Source organism: Lepidothrix coronata, unplaced genomic scaffold (assembly GCF_001604755.1).
Source record: "Lepidothrix coronata isolate B3197 unplaced genomic scaffold, Lepidothrix_coronata-1.0 Scaffold44, whole genome shotgun sequence".
Classification (NCBI taxonomy): domain Eukaryota; kingdom Metazoa; phylum Chordata; class Aves; order Passeriformes; family Pipridae; genus Lepidothrix; species Lepidothrix coronata.
This window is the reverse complement of record NW_016690224.1, coordinates 3,946,793-3,960,158: the sequence shown is the minus strand read 5'-3', so window position 1 is coordinate 3,960,158 and position 13,366 is coordinate 3,946,793. Positions and strand designations below refer to the sequence as shown.

The window sequence follows — 13,366 nt, the reverse complement described above, 5'->3', positions numbered from 1 at the left end:
AAATGCCATGTTGGCTGCTGGTATCTGTCTTGCTCAGATGATATTGGGGGAAGCCACAAGCAGGCAATAACACGTAGCTTTTGGCATGGGACATTCAAATGCAGTCTATTGAACATATTTTCTTATGTTGTACCTCACCCTCTTCTACATGTATTTACACACATTGTAACTTACACTCTTTGCTCTTGGACATTAATTTAGGATTCCTGCTTTGAGTAGGTTAAGAGTCTTCCTCTCATGACTCCCATAATGTGTGATGTCTTTTGCGTTTATGGTGATTAGTGACTGTACTGCTTCTGTGCTGTTGTTGCTTACACTGTGCTGAGGCCCCCTCAGTAGATGTGCAGTTTCTTTATTAGTGCTAACAAAGTAATTGGCAGGTATCTTAGAGGTATCCTTTAGTGATATTTGTGCTCAGGACAGTAAATCTCACAACATCAGGCCATTTAGTCATTGATCTTGCAATTTTACAGACACACAAATGCAAAGCTGTGCTAAGCCTTCCTTCATACAGGCCAGCAAGACCAGATCCACGTTTTTTGTGTCCATCTGACAGCAGTTCACTGATCCAGTTTTCAAGTGTTTACATGTGCCTCAGTTAGTATTTGAGACATATCTTACCCATCAGCTGGTATGCCTGGAAGAAAATGTAGTACATGTTCCTGAAGCTTCTGGATGACTATCCTCTTTGTCCCTGTCACCTCACACGTATATTTGAACCAGACATTTTTGCTGTTTCATCCCTTGACCAGAGTGTTCCCACAATACAGCTCTTGCTCCACTGAGCACAGGCTAAGGTTGACCTGTGCTCCAAAGAGCTGTTCCGCTTCGTTGTCACATTAATGTTCCAGAGGGCACCCACTCACTTCCTGCCGAGGATCTTATGGGGAAGAGCTTTCCCAATCACACCTAATGAATAACTGGGATCAGAGAAGGGGCTCACTAGTGAGCCACTCTGCTCTCGTTTCCAAAGGCTTCAGGGATTGTTGGAATGGAATGAAGGATGTTTCCGGAGTGACTGATTGGGAAAAGAGAATCTGTTTTGCAAAACGTTGAGCTTCCCTTTCTATATTGGTAGCTGTCTCCAAAAGACTGGTAGTTTTTGATCATATTATGTGTATATGGAACACTACAAAATTACTGAGTTTTCTGACTCTAAGGACACTCCACGTTTTGTAGATATATAGTTATAGTTATGTAGTTATATTTTAGTCAGTAGTCTTAAGTGTCCCTCAATAATAAAGATAGTAATAATGAAAATCCCCAATCATGGAAGAGTATGCATGCCAATATCTTTTTCTAGTCAGCTGTTCCTGAAGGAGGTCATGACGTGAAGAAAAAAATATTAGTGGAGGCCAGAAGTTTTATTACAAGGCAATCTGCCATTTTTATTATGTTTTTATGTTTAACATTTGCAATTAAAAATAAGCAGCAGTTAAGATGAAAAGTTGAATTCTCATTTTGAATAACCCTATTTGAGCTGAAGTAAATATGACAGTCAAAGCAGGAGCAGAGGTAAACCCATTTATTTTACTGTGCAAGTCTAGAGTTTGAACTTCAAATTATATAGAGTGCTCCACTGTAAGCCTTAGCTTTGTCCATGTTCCTCCTGAACATGAAAGTATTGCTTTGCTACTAGGACCATGTGAGCCTCTCATTAATAGAGAGAAACATGCAGAATATTAGGCACTTTCAAAAGAAAATAAAAATCCCATGAATCTGCATATTTCAAAAAAAGTTTTCTGGTGAAATCAGTTCCATGCTGAGGTGGTTCTTCTGGGCTAAATTTGGTCCATGTAGCCAAAAGTCACACAAGGAAAGCAGCAGCTCAGTTGCTGTGGGATCCACAGCCCACGAGGGATCTGTGGGAACTCTGGTCCTGGAAGAGGAGCTGCAGACTGGAGATGACAAAAATGATGGACAGGACAGCACAGAGTATCTAAAATGACTGTAGGTGCTTGGGTTTATGGTGCCTGGATTCCACCCTTCAGTCCTTTAATTCTGTTGGTGCTGAATGGTCGAAGTCTGTCAAACTAGATACTACACAAGGACAATATGGCACTGTGCATGGGAACCTGGCAAGGTTTGGTTATGCAGTTCAGTCTAGAGAAACAAAGAATTTATCTCCTATTCCACTAAATTTTTTCTTTAATCTGTTATGGATTGAACCCCAGCCAGAGACAGCAAGCCAAGAACTTCACTGTTCTCATTTCAGGGCTGTAAAAACATACTCAGAAATCATAGAGAGAGAGGGAATTACAGGTCTTTCCTTTCTCTGTGGTCAGCAGAGTGTTTATAAATTCTACATGTAGTTTCAGTGTGTATTAGTTGCTCTGTTAAGATTTGCACATCAGCAAGTTAAGCCAAAATGCTCATGATTCACATGAGTCTATGCTGTAATATCAGCCCTCATCCCTTTTCAGAGCTGCCCAGAGTGGAGTGCTTGAGAAAGGAGCTGGTTTGGCAAAATGGGAACCTTGTAAATGACCAATAGGAAAGCTGACAATCCATTTGGATCGACTTACTAGTCAGAAAATGACAAATGTCTTTTTTTCCCTTCTTTTTAAGAAAGCCTGATTCCCCCCTATGTCTGGTCAAAGCCTGGTGCAGAAGGTGTAATCCTCTGTGACATGATTTGGAGCTGTTGGAACATGCTTATTTTTAAAGTTTAGCTTATTGAATTCTTCTGTGATTTCTATGATTGATTTCCCTTTTGTTTCTGGAAGGAACAGGTGGACAATCATCCCTGAAGTGAAAAGTACCCCCATAAAGATGAGGAAGCAGAAGTGTTTGAGTCTTTCCTGCAGGGAAAGAGCAGAGGGAGAAAGTGAGCAAGATGAGCGTATTTTTTCTTTAGTCACCTTCTTGGCACAGTTTTTGTATTTGGGTCCCAAAGTACTTTGAATTTGATAAGGAATTCTTTTAATTTTGACCTTTGAAAAATATTTCAGTCTGAATAAGTATCTTGGGCAAATCAGGGCCCTTCAGTTGCCAAAGTGACTTGGGAGGGCAGGTGCCAAGACTGCTCCAGGCTGACATGGCACTGTCATGTCCTGCTGCTCATCTTCCCACCCTCGTGGCCGACTGAAACTTGGTGCCCTTGGGAGCCTCCCTGGCAAAGCCACTCACCACAATGAAGGGGAAGGTTGTCCCGACCACGAACACTCCCAGCCAGTTGAGAACTGAGCCGATCACAAAGGCAGGTGGTCTGCAGGACAGCGTGAAGATTTCAGCCCTGGTGGAAACTGTGGCACCACCTGAAGGGAGAGAAGAATCAGAATTATTGCTTGTTGATGTGTTTGGTTTCAACATTTGGATAGAGTGGTACTGTCACAGTCAGCACATAGATGCTGCTGTCACGGACTGGCATTCAGAACACTTGAGTATGTAGCTCTTTTTTACAAATGAAAATGTTGGTGGCATTTTATAAACCACTAGACAGACATCAGTTTATTAAAGTGGTAAAATATTCAAATAGATTTTTGGGGAGGTCCAAGAATTAAGTAGTTTACACTTGAGAAAGCCTGAAATTTTCTCATGAAAGAAGTTGTGTCAGAATGAAATGACAATTATTATTGCTCACAAGAATTGCCTGCATGATTCTGCTGGATCACCAATGAGTGATCTTCCCAGCTTCCCTTTCTGGGTATTTCAGTTATGTTTTGAAGTCACAGGCTTTCAACAGTTTTGAGTAAGGAAAATAATTCAACCCTGACATATGGGGAGGCAAATATTTTAAAAATTAATAGCCTTTAAAAAATAAAATTTAAAAAGTAGCAGACAATAATTGCTAGGAAAAGAATTAGTCCAAAGTAGGTCTTCTGCACTGCTGTCTATGTGGGATAAGATGTAACATTATACAACACTGAATTAAAAGAAACTCTTGCTTTTCTTTTTCTCTTTCTTTTTCCTAGCATTTTTTAAAATCTTTTACCCATCTGTTTTTGCTCTATTTTTGCTGTATTTTTTCAGTGTATTCCTTTCCCCTTGTTAACAAAACCCAAACCTGATGGCGCTGAAGTTTATGGCCAGTGATTGGCCCCATTATATTTAAATCACTACAAGATTTTGTTAAATGAATTTACTTGTGCAATATAATGCAGTATTTTCCTAGCCATATTAATAAGCCCACATGACTTGATCTCTTTATTTCCTTTGACTGAGCACCTACCTGGCCCAACTGCAAAAACAACTGCAAACAGGATAATGAGGCACAGGCTGCAGTATGGCATCCAGAAATACCAGTCCTGGGGGAAAAAACCAATAACAAACTTCTGGGTGAAAACTGTTAACTGTAGGAGAGAAATGCTCCTTTTCCAACACTGTCACCTCAAGAAGGAAATATTCAGTGTGTGGGAACTGACAGAGAGATGTGAGTGCTTTTCCTGGGGATGGAGCAGTGAGGTGTTTGTTAGATGAGCAGAGAAGCAGGTTTGCTTGGAAGGTTTCTGTTAAAGGAAGTCCAGATAGTACTATTGCATCCTATCCTCCTTTCTTCTTGACCTCATGGTGCTTCCTCCAATCCTTAGAGATATGGGAAGGCCAAATCATATTTTTCTTCACTTTTGTAAAGATATAGATTTGATAACTGGTACTGAAAAGGAGCTTTCCTAGATCTTAGTCAAGCAGAAAAGAGACTCGATGCTTTAGGAAAAAAGATTCTCTCTGCTGTGTTTGAGACCATGAATAAAACAAAAATGGAAGTCTGCTGCCACCTTGCTTCAAGGCTAATTTTACAGTGTATCTATAGAGTGGCTCTGGATGAGTACTGGTAACCCAGGTGATTTGCTTCTGAAGAAGACACAGCAAGGACACGGACATGTCATTGTTAGAGAGGTGAACTGGTCTCCTGTCTGTGAACAGACAGTGCCTCCCCAGCATCCTCTGCAGCAAAGCTAAATTTCAAATTCACTGATGGAGGAAGTCTGGGGTTCTGTTGTTACTTGTTAGAAACAGTGTGAGTAGAAAGGGCCATTTTCCTTGGACTGTCTTTTGATCTGTGCTGACCAGTGTTTGGTGCTTGGAGTCCAATGAAACGAGCATCCAGTGCCAGTCTGCCGGTGTTTCATGTGCTCCTTGCTAAGGTCATGGGGTCACGCTGAAAGGAAGGCAGGAGTACAAGAGAGTACTGGCTGAGAGGGAGTTTAATCCTGAGTATAGAGGAGCTTGATCTAAGCCTCACTTTCCTTTCTCGTCAGCGTGGTCCTGCCCATGAGCAAAAGTTAGAAATAGAATAGGCAGAGAAATCTGCCTTGAGAACTTCCTTACCTGCAGGGAGAGAGTCACGGTGATACAAGCCAGCAGGGAACTCATGATCCAATAGCCTCCTCTAATGAGCGTTTTCCTGCCCAGTCGCTCAATGATGGAGCTCTGAAGGGCAGAAATCACACTGATATCAGGGCCAGAGAGCACACTGTGACCCATTCCCATAGAAATGTGACTTACACAGACTACAGCAGCTACGAGTTCAGAGAGTCCAATAGAGAGGGTCATATAGGAGACCATTCTCTCATCAAAGCCAGCAGCCTGGAGGACTTCAGAAGTGTAAAAATAAATCTGGAAAAAAAACCCCATAAAACAGTAAGAGAAGAAAAGAGCTGATTTCTTACCCATACCTGTGTGCCACTGCCCTAGATAGGAGCTGTTAATCAAGGAGCATGCAGCTCAGCTTTGGAGTGATCTAGAATTCTGCACTCTTTTTGGTACTATTTACTTTATCAGCAGGCAAAAATATTACAACATTTAATTAATTCATTAATTATTTCATAAAAGATAAAATCCTGGGCTAATTGGACCTGCAGCTGCTATAATGTAATTAGGTTTGCAGAATTCTGATTTAGGTGATTTCAGAAGCAGCCAGGTATATGGTGTCTTCAGAGCCCATCCAAAAATATCATTGTAGGGTATTCTCAAGGAAGAAGAGGGTGGGTTATGGAGTCATGGTGGGGTAAAACAAGCATCCTTTCAAATATCTTTGCTTGTTTTTGGAGCCATGCTGAGATGATAAAGATTCCAGTTTAAGCTGTGTTGGACTCAGTTGTGTATTTCCTTTACAGATGTTGCTGCATCGTGAGGTTAGAGGCAGAAGGGTCACGCAGGCAACTGCAAAGCTGTGGCGTCAAGAGGATCCCAGAAAAGCTCTGCTGTGAGGACGAGCAGAAGTGCAGAAGCTGCAGAACAGTGAGCATGTTCATTGTTAGCTTTGAGGGCAGAGTGGGCAGAGAGCCATCCCAACATCTCAGGGTGCCAAGAGCCAGGGGCAAATAGCAGCAGCTGCAGCCCAGCAGTCACATAAAAACTACACCGCAGATTTTGCCAGTAGAGGCTCATTTGTAAAAGTGGGTTCTGGAGCCTGGTAGCTGCTCTCAGAGGTGGCTGTTCAGTGAGTCTGACTACGGAGGGAGGTAACTCTGGCAGGGACTGGAGCTGGGCAGAGGGGTGTCACATGGAGAGCCCAGCCCAGCTTTGCAGGCTGCTGCTGCCCTGTAGAAGGGCTGGCAGACAGCAAGGTGTGGCCTGAGAAGCCTGAGGAAAATGGAGGGAGCTCCTGTGAGCCATCATGTCTCCCTTAAGGTCGTCAATAAGTGTTTTGAGAATTTAAGGGGGAAATACACTCAACTGCATTGATGCCACATAGCTGAACTGTGGCGGTCAGAACAATTATCATGTACAGCTGCCAACGGAAAGCTGGTTCTTTCACTAGTTCCAGGACACTCAAGATCTTGGTGTTTTTCATTGTTGCCTTCTCTTTCATGATGTCATCAATCTCTGCTTGGTGATGGCCTTCACCCCAAAGCTGCCTTATGGCTGTGGAGGAGAAGGAGAGTGAGACCTGCCATGTTAATTCGTCTCTGTTTGTTCCCTAAGAAGTTTGTTGAGCAGGTGATTCAAGTGTCTGGCAGCCCTGCATGCATGGGCTGGGGCTGTGCAGAGCCCTGCAGTGCAAACAGCCATTTTCATTTGTCATTTATTGGTAATCAAAGGACTGACAGTACAGGTGATGTCAGCTGAATGCAAAAGGTTTTGTAATATAGAACTGCAGAGAGCAGTTGTTTTGTGTTCTATATGGAGACTACAACAAAAATATAGGTATTCACAGAGTCATGTTGGAAATGAGCAGGGAGAAACTTTGTCCTGCTCATTTTTTCTGTATGGGGAAAGCAAGAATCACAAAACAATTGTAAATTAAGTGAGGAACAGGAACCTGGAGCCTTCAGTTACCTTTTTTGCAGCCTTCCTGGTCTTCTTTTTGCATGAGGAGATATGGTGGGGACTCAGGGAAGAAGGGAAGCGTGACCAGCTGAACCAGTGCTGGAAATCCACAGGAAGCCATCAGCATGGGCCACAGGGACTGGCTGCCCAGCAGCTCCCTGGCAGGGATAAAACATGTGTACAGAATAAGAGTTCATTACATTGGTTTTGAGGAGAGAAAGGGATGGATGGAAAAGCAGAGGAAGGAGCAAAAGGTAGAAGGGATCCAGAAATGGATTGTGTGGGTAATCCATTGCGTTATACCTTTGTCCTAAAATTTGCCCTACGGCTTTTCCCAGTGACCAAAAGAAAGAGGAAGTAGAGTTTGCAAATCCACGTAGCTTCTTAGGGGAAATTTCTCCAACATATTGATGATGTAGAGGGACACAAAGGCCTTGAGGTGAGGAGAGAATTATGGGAGAGAAGAAAGAAGACATTCATAACCACTGGAAATAAAACTAGATGTAAATAATTAAGCATTACAGAATATAGCTGCCTCAAGCACGGAGTTGTTTCTCATACCTCAACCCACATATGAAATTTTTCATTACTAGATTTTTGTAACTCTTTCTACCAAAGTATTTGAGCCTCTTTGCATAGTGCAGTTTCCTGATCTTAACAAATGTACAGTTTTCCCGTTAAAGTGTAGCTTCATCACAAAATCTGTGAGCCTTAACATATTTTAAAGGACACAGAGTATGCAAGTGCTGAATAGCTAAACCCCTTGTAGTAATATTTAAAATGCTTGTAGTTAACCCACATAATCTCAACCTTTCTTGACATAATGCTATTGAAGAGCTTGAATGGTAGATCCATGGCAGATTAACACATACATTGCTATAGTTAATGTTGATTTGTACATGACTTAGAGGGAGACAAAAGTATTTCTCTTCTGCTGTCAGCAATAATTTTTATGATTTCAGGCAGAGTTGATGTTCCCAGCTGTATGTGAAGTACTTCATAACTCAGACATGCTGTATATTAGTCTGGGAACAAGAGCTTTTTCCTGATATGGTGGTCACAGCCCCCTTTATCTGTTTTGAAAGTAATATGTTCTTCTCTTGGCTTTCTGTGATAGGAAAACAATCTCTTTTAATTGCAGTCTCTGTAACAAAAATCAGGTCTTTGCATGAGGCATGATACAGGTTCTAGACCAGAGCAGGACCTCCGTGGGTGAGTAATTCTTCAACTACATCTGTAGTTCTTTGATACAACTGTGTGTCAGACAAGCAATGTACAAAACCTAGGTATTTGAAAAATAGGCATTAACTTCTAAGTTAACTCTATAATAAGTTAAAATAGGCATCCCTTCAAATATCCAAACAGTGGAAAAGCAAGTTTCGTATAGGGGAAAAATGCAAGAAATACTGACACCAGCACAGGAGGTTTTGCTGGATGTGGTGTACTTGCTAGGAGTGATTTTGCCTGATTATTACCAGATCTTTGTACTAATCCAAAGAACTTATGGCTTGGAAGACTCCCCTTTATCAAAATACTAGCTTTAAACCATATAATTTTCAGTATTGCCAACCAAAATTAAGATAATATTGTACATATTTTTCCTTTGGGAAAAAGCTTTGTTTCATATTGTATCAAAACAGTCCTGACAGCCCTGAATATTTATATACTTGGCAAAGCTGAATTTCATTTGATATAAGTGAAATTAGTGATTATTGCTTTGTCTTATAGAAAATCTTCTGACAAAAGGTCACTGACTTTAATATTTTATTCCCTTAGTGGAGGGCTATTTTTTACTTTGAATAAAGATGTAAAATCTTGTGAGATCCTGCTGACCTGTGGGAGAAATCACTCACCTGCACTTATTCCACACATGAAGCGCCCAATTAGAATCATCTCAAAGGACTGGGCTGTTTTACTGCAGCCCATGATAGATGCTGCCACTATCATGAGCAGGTTGTTGCACAAGAGACATTTCTTTCTGTAAGGAAGTGAAAAGATTTTTTGTAAATCAGAAGGCAAATGGCACTTAAGCTCCTGCCATGCAGGAATTCTTGGGTGAAATTGTCTTACTAGTTCTGTGAAATGACACATATGTGGTCCAGGATTAAATAAGCCCTTCCATGCCGTTGGCACTGGATACTCTGGACTCATGGTGTACCTTGGCACATGGTTAGACCTGGGAGTTTGGGAACATTTCTGGGCTGTGTAGCAGAGAAAAGTCTTAAAACTTTTCTGCACTTGAATATCCACTATGAAACACATCGTCATAGCACTTAGAAGGACCTCAATGCTTCTATATGTTGAGCAGCACTTTCAAGAACCCATTCTGTCTTCAGCCAGGCTGCCTTTCCTCTTTGCTGAGACTAACCCAATCTGAGTAACTGTGCCTGGTGTGACAGGCTGGCAGCACAGCTGATTAGTCCATGCCACAGGACAAGGGCAGGAAGCAGGAAAACCAGTTGACCCCACAGCTAACCTGGCTGTGTAACAGCCATGACTGAGTCTAAAACTCTGTCTCCCGTTTAAAACCTCGGCTGTCATTTCCTCAAGCTAAGATTCACTTGACAAATTGTCTTTGAACATACATACATACTTGCCATATTTGACAGCGAGGTATCTACTTCCTGAAGAACCCAAGAGACCTCCTATACCAAAGATGGACACGATGATAGACCACAGGAACAGGAGGTTATCCTGCTGGATGGGGTAGCCATATCGCTCCAGCCAAGTTTCATTAATGAAAACCTTTACATGCTGAGACAGAAAAAGAATTTTCATGAACAATACCTGTGACAGCAGTGCATGTATTTTGTTATGTTTACAGTGTAATTTTGCTGCTTCAGCTAGTTACTATTTCATATAGACTTTAAAATTGTGCTTTTTAGCTAACAGACATAGTGTAATAGGGTGTGCTGTGTTTGTTTCTTTCATTAAAGGCAGGTCAATCTTTGGGTTTTTATCCTTGAAATCTGAGGAACTGAGGCATGGACTGGTACTAAAGAATAGCATAAACACCCCTGCAAAGTTCTGCAAAGGAGTTATGGGTTTTCTCTCACATGCCTGCCAAGAATGCCAGGTTACACAGCATACCTTCAGTGCAGTTCCTAAGTACTTTTTCACTCAGAATTTAATGCTCTAGAGCCAGAAAATAACGCTGTTCCCATAAGGTGATCCCCACAAAATAATGATGTCTTCCATCTAGACCTCAGTATCTTTAATGGAAGTTTTGCATGTGATCAGTGGAGAGAAGCAGACATTTTCCTAGAGCATGGCTCGCTTGACTGATTATTTGTCTGTGAAGATGGGTAGCTATAAAAATATCAGCTGAAGCCACTGATGCAGGCAAATGTGCTGAAGGTTTTTAGGGGAGACAGATGCCACCCTACTCAGTGTGTGTCTTCTGATGAACAGTTCTATAAATAACAACTTGCAGATCTCTTTTTTTCTCTCTTTTCAACACTTTGACATATTCTGCTTTTCACGATAGCATAGCGTAGCAATTGGGAAATGAGAGGAGAATACTGTGATTAAGCCCTTTCTGACTGCCAGAGGGGAGCATCCCCAAGCAGCAGTGTAGACTCAGTGTCCTCATTAACCAGTGTGCCATGTGCATCTTTGCCTACCTGAGACATGTAGGTCAGGATAGAAATCTGAAAGCCAATTTGGAATGTTCCACCGATCCCCAGGACAGTGATCATTTGAAAGAGCCCCTGGTACTGCACCTGCAGACACAGAACAAAATCTTCTTAGGCTTGTAGCCACATCAGGCTCTTCTTGCAATGTGTCTTTCATTCTCCAGCAACATCTCATTTGTTCAAGGGATTTGTAGGTAGGAATGTTCCCTCTGCTTGTCCCGGTGTGAGGAATACATCCTCCTGTGATTTCCCTACATCCAGCTCAAGGAAATACAGCTCCCACAAACATCCTTGTCAAGGTGCCACAGCTGCCGACATCCAGTCCTGTTCCCTGCCTTTCCAAACCTCTGCCTGCCATGTCTTGCACTGAATAATTAGTGATATATTTAACTAAGCTCTTTTTTTCAGCAGGTGAGCAAAGCAAATTATGTTTGCAGGAAAGCAAGTATTTTCAAGTAACTGAAAACATTTAAGAAACATTAACATATGGACAAAGATGGATGACAGAGCACATGAAGTGCAAACATTTGTAATGTGGCAGAACCACTTCCAAGAATCTTTTAGTGAGTAGGAGCCTTGCTGTTTTTACTGATATATCGACTTGGTTTTCTTTGAAGCCCCAGTAGCACACAAAAATGTCACAGATACAAATACCCCACGGAAGACTTACCAGGTCTGATAGGAAGCCGGTCATCTCTGGCTGGGGGCTGGTTGTCCAGCGTGTGATGTGTCTTTGTCATCACAGGCTTCTGTGTCTCTGTCTCCTGCCTGCTGGTATGGCAGTGGGCATTTGGCTTTGTGGATCAGAGTTAAATTTTTACTATTTCGTCTTCACCCACTTCAACCGGCCAAAGTTAACAGTGCCAGATTAAATATTTCAGGAAATAATTGCATCCAGTCCACTCTCCAGGTGGAAGGTTTCAAAGCAGAGGAAGTTTGCATCTGGAGATTAGAGTGAGGGCTTTGGAAAGGGAAAGAAGAAGAGTTTGGGCAAAAAATCCAAACAGTTTTCCAGAAACAGTAAAACACTTTACTCCTATGGTACAGACCAGAGGGTATATCTGCCATAACCTGCAGAAAGCAAAGGCAGCTGGTGCAAGGTTTAGGTACTGTTATTTATAAACAAGTAAAGTATGTGATATTCTGTTTCAGAATCATTGGTATAGTAAATATTGTTTTTAGAAATAAAATAAGCAAGTTTCAAAGCCTAATTCTGCTGTTCTGGCCTTAAGTATCAGTTAGACTGTACTGAGAATTGGGTGTTTATGAGGATGTTTGACAGCCAGGTGTGCTGAAAAAGGAGTAAGAGATAGTGTGCCCTGGCAGAGGCTTTCAGAATAGAGCATCTGGTCCTGAAGGCTCCTCTTGAAAGAACCAGTAACAAAGACACACTTTCTCATGAGAATAATCAAAGGAGGTAAATATTCCTTAATGAGTTAGGAGGGAACAAGTGGGATCTTACTCCCTCAGCTTTGTCACGGAACAGCTCCAAAATCAGTGTTGCAGGCATGGAAAAGCCACCTTTGGTTCCCAGAGGCTCCTCTCTTGTGAGGTGAAGCTCAAACTGTAGCTCTGCGTGGCTTCTGCTCAAGCCAGCACTTGGAAGAGAGAGGTTGGTCTGCTTGGGGCTTTCCTTTGTGTTTGGTGCCCTGTGCTGTTCCTGCCTTCAAAGTCTTCTGCTCACTCTCACTCATGCCAGGGGACTGTCCCCTGCCCCCAAGGCCTGGAGTGGGGGCAGGTGGGGCAATAGGGTTATACTGAAGGCCTCAGTAAATGCTCAAGCTCACCCTTGGGATTGTACTTTCAGTTCATAACACATAGAACGCAATTATTTACAGAGGGGTTCACTGCAAATACTGTGAGTCTAAAGAAATGAGGAAAAAAATACATGTTAATAATAAAACCTTGGTTACTTGTGTAATTCCAACTTTTGCCTATATAACTGCATAGCAAATGCTGTTTATCCTGGCTTGCAATGGCATTTAGAATGATTTGGCAACTTTTGTAAGTATTTTCTTTTGAACACCAGCATTGTAACCAGTTGCAAAGCTATTGACTATTTATTGTTTCAAAATGTTAGTGTTTCTTTTCTATTACATGTTTTTTCCCCAATTGTGTCAAGGTGTAGGGTGGCTACGCCATAAGCAGTCTTACACTCCTTGAAAATCATTACTTAGGATCTCAAATAGCAGCAAATTCCACCATCTCACAGTGAAATTTTTCTTACATTTTGGGGGGTTTCTGGTGATTCTGAGCTGTACATGACTGTTTCACGTTATTAGCAATTTTAGGAGATTTTTATTCCAGGAGTTTGCTGCTTGTTTTTTTGTCAAGCCAATGTTGAGCTCATGAGGATCCCCGTAAAGATAAGGAAGCAGAAAGAGATGAGGTTTTCCTGGAAATAAATCACAGAAAAATAATTTTACTTTATTCTTTTGCTTCTCTTTTTGCAAGACTTAGAACATGATGACAAAATTATGACAGTGATGGCAAAGTTTCGCTTTGTAGCTGCCTAAACC

At 41.7% G+C, this 13,366-nt stretch overlaps 1 protein-coding gene across 1 annotated transcript; it reads right to left on the bottom strand.

Annotated features, from left to right (window-relative positions):
• Positions 1–1,510: 1,510 nt before the first annotated feature.
• Positions 1,511–11,756, bottom strand: LOC108496883 (solute carrier family 2, facilitated glucose transporter member 11-like). The gene is made up of 12 exons (XM_017814031.1): positions 11,518–11,756; positions 10,836–10,934; positions 9,806–9,966; positions 9,066–9,190; positions 7,516–7,645; positions 7,222–7,370; positions 6,620–6,807; positions 5,446–5,556; positions 5,269–5,370; positions 4,172–4,247; positions 3,130–3,257; positions 1,511–2,801 (listed from the first exon to the last, which is right to left on the bottom strand). Exons 1-12 carry the CDS (start codon positions 11,539–11,541, stop codon positions 2,595–2,597), a joined length of 1,500 nt encoding a protein of 499 aa, XP_017669520.1. The 5' UTR covers positions 11,542–11,756; the 3' UTR covers positions 1,511–2,594.
• Between the last annotated feature and the right edge of the window lie 1,610 nt (positions 11,757–13,366).